General features: G+C 36.4%; 1 protein-coding gene across 6 annotated transcripts in view; it reads right to left on the bottom strand.

Moving 5' to 3' along the window:
- Positions 1 to 1,676: 1,676 nt before the first annotated feature.
- The window catches only part of LOC122845316 (C-myc promoter-binding protein-like), a 66,078-nt gene continuing 56,358 nt past the window's right edge, over positions 1,677 to 11,396 (bottom strand). For all 6 annotated transcript variants that reach the window (XM_044141523.1, XM_044141553.1, XM_044141531.1 and 3 more), the window contains 7 exons: positions 11,148 to 11,309; positions 10,129 to 10,309; positions 8,655 to 8,909; positions 8,457 to 8,574; positions 4,452 to 4,614; positions 4,311 to 4,375; positions 1,677 to 3,977 (listed from right to left, as the gene is read on the bottom strand). In XM_044141523.1, the coding sequence (XP_043997458.1) occupies positions 3,841 to 3,977; positions 4,311 to 4,375; positions 4,452 to 4,614; positions 8,457 to 8,574; positions 8,655 to 8,909; positions 10,129 to 10,309; positions 11,148 to 11,309 (1,081 nt within the window). In that variant the 3' untranslated portion in view covers positions 1,677 to 3,840. The remainder of the gene's footprint in view (positions 3,978 to 4,310; positions 4,376 to 4,451; positions 4,615 to 8,456; positions 8,575 to 8,654; positions 8,910 to 10,128; positions 10,310 to 11,147; positions 11,310 to 11,396) is intronic.

The following is an 11,396-nucleotide window of genomic DNA, read 5'->3' as shown; positions in this document are numbered from 1 at the left end:
CACCTTATCCGACAACTCAGCTTGTAAAATATGTGGCACCAACACTTCTAGTAACGACCACAAGATGGCGCTCATTTACTGTTAGACAGGCAAAGTTACATCGGCAGAGAAGGAAACTCCAGTCAGTAAATGTAGTTTTACTAATTACAGATCCTCATTTTCTTCCAAGGTAGCAGTATTCCACTTCCTGTCCTTGTCTGGCATTTGAAATGGGAGAAAATGTTTTTTATTTACACATACTTGTTAATTGATTGGTAAAAGAGATGCAGAATGTTTCCTTCTTGCATTTTAATTAGCTTATTCTGACTCCTCAGATTAATAAAACAAGATAATTTAGAGGAATTTCATGAATTGTGGTTTATTGGAGTTGTATTTTTTTTTACCCAGATGAAAAGAAACTACAATAAAAAATAATAATAAAAAAACAGTGCAGTAGTTTGAATATATGTGGATTTTCTCCAATAGAAAATAATACAGTTAATGGTTAAGCTTCTTTTAACAGTGAGCTAAAAAATTGTACAGGTTCTGCAACAATCATTTGAGATCAGACCAATAATTTTAGGATTTATCAATGCAAAAAAATCAAATATTTGTAGAAAACCCACCATAAATTTGAACTTTTGCACCTTTTTTGTTAATTTGTTCCACACTGCAAAACATTTAGATTCTCTGTGCACTGAGTTTTAATGTTCAGTATTTCTGACCTCTAACTTCTGTTTGTTTCTGTTTTGATGTAAGAGGAAGAAAAGTGTTGTTACCTGTGCGTCAGATCGTCGTAGCTGTGAGGAAAAAGCCAAGCGGTTTCCCTTTGTCCCGATACTCTCGTGTTAAACGCCGTTTTTGGTCTTTTTTTTTTTTTATCAAAATGGATGCAAACATGGATAAATTTTAAAAAGTGTGAGATGGTGATTCCATGCTGCAATAAATTTATTTTTTTTAAGAGTGACTGGTATATTGATGGGTCAAATGTGAGTTTTGGAAACATGTTTAAATCTCAACAAACCTTTGTGTTTTTAGGACAAAACCAAATATTTCTACAGTTTCTTATGTGATTATTTTAAAACGTGCTCTGCAGAACACTACACTGACACTCATCGGTTTTTATTTTTTGGTGAGTATGTGAAGGTAAAATCGAACACTTTAAAAGAAATGGATGGAAATGAATCATAATTTATTAAATTTAACACAAAACTAAATTTTAGAACAAACTAAAATTGCACTTGAACAGATATCAGTAAAAAATTATGTAGCAATGAGGTGAGTTTTTACTTTTTGCACTGGCAGCATTAAATATCATCACCTTCCTGAAATAATGGCCTGTTATCTTTTGCCAAAAGTGATAAAAAAAAATAAATAAGAAAATTTTTTTTTTTGGTAAACAAAAAAAATAATAAAAAAGGCAATTATTTTATGATGGTTTGATTTGCCTGAAAAAATTTATTTTTCTTTTTTACTGCATTTTGAAGAGTGACTGATAAATTTAAAGCCAGATTTATATTTATAAATTTTAGCATAAGTGTTTTATTCTTAAAGTTATATTTTTCTTGTTAAAACAGAATCTTGTATCAGTAAAATAATTGAGAAAAGACAAAACATTTTAATTCCTAAAAGATTCACCAATTATGTTAATATTCAGTGGTTTTTCTTCTACTTTGAAAAATAAAGACAAGCCAACAGTGAGAGCGTTAAATGATTTTATTTACAGTTCCAGTAGCTGTACACAACCTTCTACACCGGTAAAAGGACCTGCTGCTAGAAAATGTGATTTTTTAATTCTTTGTTTTACAAACATTTATTGACTTGGTTCTGGAAAAACTTTTTCTTTCAAGCAGCAGAAATCCCGGTTCATCAGGTATTTGTTTTCTGGTAGGATTAAAGTGCATCTTGTTTATTTTTTCCAGTTTTGGTCTCTTCTGCGACATTTGGTCGACGTTCATGAAACCCTCAAGCTTAAACTCGGGAGTCCTCCTTCAACCAAATCCACAAACAAACATTTATGTGACTCCAGGTCCAGAAGTGGGACCGGTACCGTTCATTAAAAAACATAAGATAAAATAAAAACACTGATAAGGTGTTAGGATCAAGTCCAGTTTGTTTGGTTCTTCTCAACAGAATCTCATTTAGTTTACAACTTCATTAAAGTAAAAATATCAGGAAAGTTCTGTATCAGAAATATTTAAACATCGTGCCTTAGCAGTGATCTTTATTTTTTTAGCCATTGATATATTTTGAGCAAATTTCATGTTTTCTAGCAACTGCGACAGAGAATTTAGAGAAAACTAGTCTTTTTTTCTAAATATGAGCAAAGATCTCACACAATCTAGAAGAATCTGATGAGAGAAACCTGAAAACGTTCGACTTCATTCACTGTAAAAGCAAATATTACAAAGTGTCTTTGATCTGGATTCTAGAGTAACTATCTTACAACACTTGAAATAAGACAAAACCTAAATTACAGGCAACATTTCAGCTTGATTCAAGTCAATAATTCCTTAATATGAATTAAGTTCCACTGGTAGATTATTTCACTTATAACATAACATTTTTTAAAATTAAATAATCTGCCAATCCAACTAATACTTCTTTAATTGATTAATTGTAATTTTTTTTGTCGTATTTCAAGTGTGTGACGATATTTGCACTAGAAGATGGACAAAATAATCAGATTTTTTATTTTTGCAGTATTCAAACTTTTAAAAATATTTGCAAATTAAATAAAAAATTGAAAGGATTTAAAGAACATTTTAATTCCACGTACATAATTAAAGCAGCTTTAAATAAAATCTAAAATATTTAATTTCAGATGTGAATTTTAGTGTCAGTCAGTTTTACATTTTTGTAAAAATGACAGAAAATATTGGAAATATAATATTGGAAATATAACTGTAGAGCAAAATATTCTTTGAGAAATTACAATTTGGATGCAAATTTTAATAATTAACTCTTGCTGAAAATCAAGAGTTTGTTGAGCTTTTAGAAAGTAGTTTTGACTCTTATGCTTTACTAAAACGTAGTTTTCTCTCCTTTCGAGTATAATAAGATGTTTGGAAAAAAACAGAGACAACAATACTTGGTAATATTTTGTTCTTGCAGTATATCACAATGTTTGTGTTGTACTTCCAGATTTTATATTTAAACTCTGGACTTGAGAACTTTGAAAACCAGAAAAACCAGAGGATTCCTGACGATGACGCTCCGTTCAGAAGGCGATTGACAAAAAAAATATTGGAAAAAAAGTTTTAAAACAAACCAAACAGAAACAGAGACATCGCCTGATTATTATGGGAACATTTCAAGTTATATATGAAAGACAAATCTAGATTTAGTGCTCCTCTCTCATCAAGTGGAGCGGCCGGTTTGCTAGGTCTCTTCTGCATAAAGCAGAGAAGCACATTAAATGTCACTGAATGAAACATTTATGTCGATGTTAGGCATGAAATCGTTTTTAAAACAGCTGCTTGGTGAACGTGGCTTTTAGTTATTTTTATTTTTTGGTGTTTTGATGCAACACGAAGCGGGTTTCCTTCAGTCTGCAGGCGAGAGCGGTGAGTTGCAACAGGACGCAATAAATAAAGCTAACTTTGTACAAATAGAATTCAAGTTAAAATATTGCTGCAGTTAGTCTCCATGTGATTTATGATTACACAATATAAATGCTGGATTAAAAACCGGCGCTTATTTACAGGGTTTTTTTTCTGTGTATTTTGGTTGGATTTTAACAGAAACAAGGCGAGGTGCTGGACGAAGCCGAGCGTTACCACGGTGACGGTCCAGTCCTGCTGCGGGTTCCTGAGCTGGAGGTGAAGCGGTGAGGAAGAGGAGGAGGTGAAGGTGAGCGACTCACAGGTAAGGCTCTCCGAACGTCCGGCGGCACTCCATGACGCCGGCGCCCGGAGGACGGTCACAGTTATGGGTCAGCCTGACCAGCGGGGGCAGCAGGCGGTCGTACGCCAGCTTGTACTCACGATCGAAGGCGTCTGGCAGGAAAAACAATTAAATTAGTAATGAATGAATGAATATATGGATGGATGGATGAACAGATTGATAGATGAAATTAAATTAAATTAAATATCAATAATTGAATACTGTTTGGATTTTTGATGGATTCCATTTTAATAATTTAATCAGAGATCTTTCATTGAATTGTTTTGATCATCATGAATCAATTGGCAAATTCTAACTATTGATTATTGGCTCTTTGGAAAATCTACCCAGATAATCTGGATCAGTTAATGAGTCCATCAAAAACAGGATGAATTTAATGTTTAGCTCAGAGACTGAAACAAACTGAAGGTTAAACTCTGACTCACCGATATCGATGTTATCTTTTCCCAGCGCCACCAGGGACAGGAAGAGGATGTCTCTGTACAAACTCCTGACAAACCAAAACAAAACCCATCATTCATAATGTTACAGCATCACTGGAGTCCAGCGGCTTGCCCGACAGTGACCTTTGGCGTTTGACACCCAGCATCCGGTCCAGCAGCTGCAGCAGCTGCGCCATCGGCCGGCCGACGTCGTTCCTCTGGATGCTGCGCACCACGCCCTGCAGCAGCTCGTCCGTCAGAATCTTCTCCTCATCCGGGACCGGCCGGGACAGAGGGTAGCCCACGTCTACACAGAGACAAAGAGAAAAAAAAAGAAATCAGGAGCTTCTTGCTGTAGTAACTAGTTACATTTACTCAATTACATTTGAGGAACATTTTTGAAAAAAAAAGTTTTTTTACTACGCCGCATATTTTACTTTTACTAAAATAATTTTATTTTGATGTGTCTCTTCTATTACTTGAGTAAAATGTCTGGATTTTCTACCCACTGAATGAAAAACAAAAGCGTTTTAACCAAAAATTCACCAGACACAGACACACACCTGCAGCTTTGTTAAAGTTTCATTAGTTTTTATTGATAGGAACCAATTTGGAAAATTTTTCCTTTGCCTGATTTTGTTACCGTATTTTTTCTTACTTATATTAATTATTGTCATTTTCGTCCATAATTTGTCCAAAATGTACACATAACTTTATGTTTAGGTAAGACTGATTATGTTATTTTCAAATATCAAATTATTAACAATTTGATCAGTTACTTGGGTAAATTTTTCCCAAAGCCCTTCAATATATTTGTATTGAGTAAATAGAAAATTTTGTTTTTCTCACATTATTAAACATACACAGCCCTCAGACTCTACCGTGCTTATCGGCGTCATGTCTTTTGTTTTTTAGTTTGTTAGTTTTTCTGCTTTATCCCTGCTAGCTGATAGACCCTTTTCACAGTTACGTCGATTTCATACGAAGATGGCATAACGGCTGTTTGACTCGAAGCAATGCATCTTTACGGTTTCTGCCTCAGGAAACCTGACTGAAAAATTCACGCCGTCATTTCTTTTTCCTTTTACTTTTTATCGTGTTAGTTTGTTTGTTTGTTTTTACATTATCTCTTCCAGTACATTCTCATCTTTGTATGAAATCGGTAATTTCTCGCAGAGAAATTGACGCAACTCCGTCATTCAGCTCGGCTGAATTAAGCGCTATTAAAATTAAGCTTAAGGATATTGTCGAGTCGAGTGGTTATATTTCTGAATAGAATAGCATCAAGAACATTCGCCATCCCACACCGGACTCTGTTTGGACCGTTTCTCTTCTCTGTTATGATAATTCACCGCCATCTTTAATTTCTGTATCGACGGCTCCACTAATGAAAGTGACCAGCGGCGCCCTCTGCAGGATGGCAGCCAAACTACAACACTGAAAGTAGGTCAAGCGGAAGTAATTACCGTAATTAAACGATTGGAACTAATTTCATTCTGATAAACCATTAATTGACAAAATAATTGCAAATGGATAAATTGTGTGCAAATTGATTGATTCATACATGTTTTCTGTGTGTGTGTGTGTGTTTGTTTGTGAAAGAGGTCTGCAACCTTTGCAAACCATTTTTACTCTCAGTTCAGCTAAATAAAACTTTAGAACCACAAATGTTACATGAGTTTTTGGAAAAAAGAAAACGTCTAATTTCTGATAATTGTCTATCATCTGACCATAATTTAACTTCAATTTGTAGGTTTCTAAAATATAGAAGGAAAAAAATATTCCACAACATTTTTATTTACAAAAAAAAAAAAAAAAAATCAAGATAATGACAAAATTATTTCTTATAGTTTTAAGTGTAATTCTGTTGTGGAAATGTATTGTAATTATTCCATAAGAAGTAGAAAAACAGTTAAAACCCCCATTTGTTATATCCATTAGCCATGAGTATTTTGTGATTTTAAACAATTTTTGGATTTATCGCAACTATAAATGCATACTAATGTCTGTCAGAATAGTTATTTATACTATCTTCTCTACTTTTGGGTCTGTTACAGTATGAATAAATATGAAAATATGATTAAATATTTGTGCAACTTTGACTACAGCAAAATGAAGTTTTCTAAGAAATTCTCAAAACAAGTATATATTATGTCACTTCTGTTGCTATTGATATAAATAACACAAAATATTGTGCAATATATATATTTAAAAGGGTTGGGTGGTTCTGTATTATTTTATCCAAAGTTAAGAGCCATTGTGGAAAGTGGAAAGGGTTACCAGTTACAAATGTCTGGACTACAACATGAAAACCCAATGAAAAGTGTTGGGAGTTTTTGTCTGCACTTTGACAAAATAAGAAAAAATGTTACCGTCAACATCCAATTTACTGCATTTTAAATCAGAAAAATTAATGAAACATCAGCCAACGTCCCATTAAAAACCCACTAAAGACCAACAGTGACATCCATCGTTATGCTGCTGCAGAAAAACGACGAGACGAATGAAGCGGACAGTCACAGGAGATGCAAACAGAAGCAGGAAGAGGGAATACGGTTCACCATCAAAACACTGAAACTACGACAGGAAAAAGCCGAGTCGGCACAGAAAACACAGCAGCGCATGGAGCAAAGCACACAGAACAGAGCGGAGGACGAGCAGGAGAACTCACTCTCTAACAACAGAGTGCAATTAAGCCCTGGAAGGAGAGAAGAGAGCAGGATTAACCGGCAGTCACTGCAGCGCTTCCTCCGTTAATCTCTCCACTCCTGTTTAAATCGTCCAGATAAACTTTATTTGCCGAAGTTTCAGAAATCGTTCTATCACCTGGATCCAGGTTCCGTTTCACCCGAGTTCAGGATTAGAGTCACGTCAGGTTTATTTGTGTAGCAGGTTTCAGTAACAAGGCAGTGCTTCACAAAATCATGAAACAAGAACTAAATATTACATTTTGTCAAATGCCATCATAAAAATAATCAAATATGTTGATCGGTGACCTGATTATTGTGAATCAACAGCAAATCTAACCAGGTGGGTTTTTAGTCGAGACTTAAAGGAAGTCAGTGTTTCAGCTGTTTCTCAGTTTTCTGGAAGTTTGTTCCAGATTTGTGATGCATAGATGCTGAATGCTGCTTCTCCATGTTTGGTTCTGGTTCTGGGGATGCAGAGCAGAACCAGAACCAGAAGACCTGAGCGGTCTGAAAGGTTGCGATGACAACAGCAGCAGATCTTTAATGTATTGTGGTGCTAAGCCGTTCAGTGACTTAAAGTCTCCTCTCTGTGAAGACACTGTTGCAGTAATCAACGCGACTAAAGATAAACTCCTGGATGATGATAGAAGGCCGACTTTGCAACAATCTTTACGTGGTTCTGAAGGTTCAGGTCAGAGTTTATCCTGATTTCTAGTTTCCAGCTGTAATAACTGAAGCTTAAGGTCCAAAGATAATAACCTGAATTGTGTTTCTGTTCAGCTGGAGAAAGTTGTGGCTCATTCATGCTTTATTCTAAGCATCTGTTCGGTGCTGGATGTGGATCGTCTGCGTAGTTATGGTAGCTAATCGTATTTCTTGTTATAACCTCAGCTAGTGGGAGAATGTAGACATTTAGCAGAAGGGGCCAGGATGGAATCACAGTTGGGTTGTAACTAGTTACATTTACTTTCAGAATGTTTTAGAAAAAATTTACTTTGAGTATTTTTACTACCCTAAACATTTTTTACACTTTAGTAAATACCCACTGAATGAAAAACAAACATGTTTTAACCAAAAACTCACCAGACACAGAAGCACCTGCAGTTTTAGTTTTTTATTGACAGAAACTGATTTGGAAATATTTGTTTTGATTTTGTTATTTTTGTTACTTATATGAATTATTGTCATTTCAATCTTTAAAATACCAAAATTTCCACTTAACTTTCTATTTTGCTCTGACTGATGGTGTAATTTTTAAATATTAAATGATTGATAATTTGATCAGTTACTCAGTATTTGAGTAGACCTTCTACCAAATACTTTTTTTACTTGAGTAAAAATATGTTGAATTATTTCTTCTTTTATTTGAGTATGATTTCTCTGCCCTCTCTGGTTACCCCACATCCAGGGAGAAGTTTCTTATTGACCCAAAGAAGTCCCCGTTGGCGTCGTGACTCACTGTATGTGTTCCAGAGGATGTACAGAGGCTGGACCGGGTCCTGATGCAGCTTCAGGTTGTCCCATAGGATCTGGATCAGAACATGTTTACTGTCCTCGGACATCCAGTGACGAGGGACCTGACGACGGACAAAAACACTCAGTTACTCTCTTGTCTGGGTCTTTGGGAGCCAGACGGAGGCGGGGAAAGGTTTCGGACCTGGGAGTCTCTGTTGCAGTGCTCAGAGGTGAGGATGAGGCCCGGCAGGTTGCTGGGCAGGTCCAGCCGCCGGAAGTACCACAGCAGGTTCCAGTAGATGATGGGGTGGTGGTCCACCATGTCGGCCTCGGCGATCACCGGGTCGCCCTCGTTCTCCAGCAGACTCTCCAGCTCCTTCCACAGAACCAGCGGGCTCAGGTACGGCACCGTCACGGGCTCCGGGTTGTGGAGCTGCCAGTCCATGCTGAGCGGGTCCTGGTGATGGATTTACAGGGATTCATCGCAATAATCAATTAATCAGTTAATCAATTAATCAATTAATCCAATGATAAATTAAAACAAACCCAATAATATCCTGAGGCGGGTAGAAACTAGTTACATTTACCTGATTACTTTTACTTGAGTAACTTTAAAAAAAAAAAAAAAAAAAAAAAGCTTTTAGGATTATTTTTACGATGCTGTACTTTTTACTTTTACTTGAGTCATTTTATTATGAAGTATTTCTCCTCTTACTCCAGTAAATTTTCTAAATTTTCAACCTACTGAATGAAAAACAAACAAGTTTCAACCAAAAATTCACCAAACACAGACACACACCTGCAGTTTTGTTAAAGTTTTGTTAAACTGATTTGGAAAAAAAAAATATTTTGCCTCATTCTCTTATTTTTTTATTATTTATATGAATTTTTGTCATTTTTGTTCTTAAAATACCCACATTTCCACTTGACTTTATAATTTGGTTTCTATGAAGATGTAATTTCTAAATATTAAATGATTTCATCAGTTACTCAGTACTTGAGTAAACGTTTCACCAAATGCTTTTTTACTCTTACTCGAGTAATTTCTTGGATGAACACTTTTACTGCTGAAGTAGTGCTGCTCTTACTTAAGAACAGTTCTGATCATTTATATTTACATTATTTTTTGTTTTTCTCTCTTTCTACCAAAAGCTAGACGACAAAAGTCTTCGGTTTGGTGCTTTAGTCTCAACTAGCCTCTTTTTGAAGGTTTATCTCCATAATTCATTTTATTTGTTGTTTCTGTTTTGTTGTTTTGTTTATTTATCTTTGATATTTTAAATCTCTTCCAGTTCCAGTGATAATTGTCTCCTAGAATTTAAGGTTTATTTGTATGGAAACATTTCAGCCACAAGGCAGTTCAAAGTTGTAGTTCTACTGCCAGATTCCTCATGTTTCACTTTCAACATGAGGAAAAAAAATTTATAAGTGACGCAACTAGAGAAAGAACCTTTTCATCAATGTTAAGAAATTATTAACTTAAAAGTTTCTTGTATGTTGGTTTCGTCTTATTCTAAGTGTACTAAGATATTTGCACTAGAAACTAGACCAAAACCGCCTGATGACATTTTCTGTTTTTGCAGTGAACATTGATAAAACTCTTCTGCTGCTCCCAGCATCCTCTGATCTGCTCTCGTCTGAACCGTTTCTGTCTCGTATCATTTGTTGAGGCGCACCGCGGCTTCGTTCAGATGGCTCGGCAGGCTGCCAGACGTCGGCAGGTGGTGGCTGAGCTGAGACTCTTCCTCCATGGGGCCGAAGGCGCTGACGCTGCGGGTCATGGGTCCGCCAGAGGACAGCGCCCCCTGGCGGCGCTCTGTGGGGATGTTGATGCCTTGAGCCCTGCTGGGCAGAGTCCTGAGGAGACGCAACAAATCCAGAAAAAAATCAACACTGCAACAGCCAGCATGAGTCCACTGGTTTAAAGGTGATCTAATATGGATCCTTGAACAGGTTAGTACAAATCTGTGGCCTATTCAAAACATATTCATCACATTTTTCACACAGAATTATTCTTAGATATTGAGATTTTAGTTTGCTCAGTTCTGTATATTTTGTCCCTTTAAACCCAAATAATCTGCTGCTGGCCACGCCCCCAACCCAACGTTTACACATGAACAAGGAAAATGGCTGCCAACAGATGTGTAATTGTATAACCTTACATCTTTGAAAAGCATGAGTGGAGCCTTATGCACAATCAACAAGAGTGCAGCAAGTGGTTTCTGGATGGTAAATCAACAACAAAACTTTTGTCTTTTCCAGCAGCCATTGTAGGGTTAACCGTTGCTAGGTAACGGGCTATGATTGGCTGGCATTGCTAGGTAACACAGTCCCCATAAATAATCAGGAGGTTTTTGAAACAGCTCATTTTCCAGACACCAGAAAACATTAACTCATTACTGGAAGTCTTTTTAAGCATTGGGTTGTTTGTAGAAGCAGTTGAAACCCAAATGGAAGAATAAAAACAGGCAAAATGTGAATTTTGCATTATAGGTTTAAACTAAAAATGCTTTTGATGCGAGAGGGATTTTCTTTGTCTTGTGTGGTTTTAAGCACCTTCTTTCTTTGTGCTTTTCTAGTTCTGTTTCTTAAAATCTGTAAGTCTGATTTCGTTTCAGCTTTTTTTGGGGGATTTAACTTGAAGTTTGAAAATATTTAGTTTAAGCATAAATACATGGATGAATCAGGGATGTACCTCCCAGGAGTTTCCTTTGCGGCTGCTGTGGGTGAGGGAGGGAACACGGCTGTGGTGGGACACGGCGTGGACAACGTGGACGTCCCCGTGTCCAGACCCGTGGAGGCGGAGTACGATGAGGTCATGGCGTCATCCATGGACGGGCTGCCCTTCAGAAAGAGCCTGAAACAGGACATACTGCATGGACTCATCCTTTACATCTAAATGGTCAAGATAAAACTGCATAACAGTGAATATTCTGGTAGATTT

The sequence above is a fragment of the Gambusia affinis genome, linkage group LG02 (assembly GCF_019740435.1).
Source record: "Gambusia affinis linkage group LG02, SWU_Gaff_1.0, whole genome shotgun sequence".
NCBI classification, from domain to species: Eukaryota; Metazoa; Chordata; class Actinopteri; order Cyprinodontiformes; family Poeciliidae; genus Gambusia; species Gambusia affinis.
The sequence above is the reverse complement of the archived record's forward strand: the minus strand, read 5'-3'. Positions and strand labels throughout refer to the sequence as shown.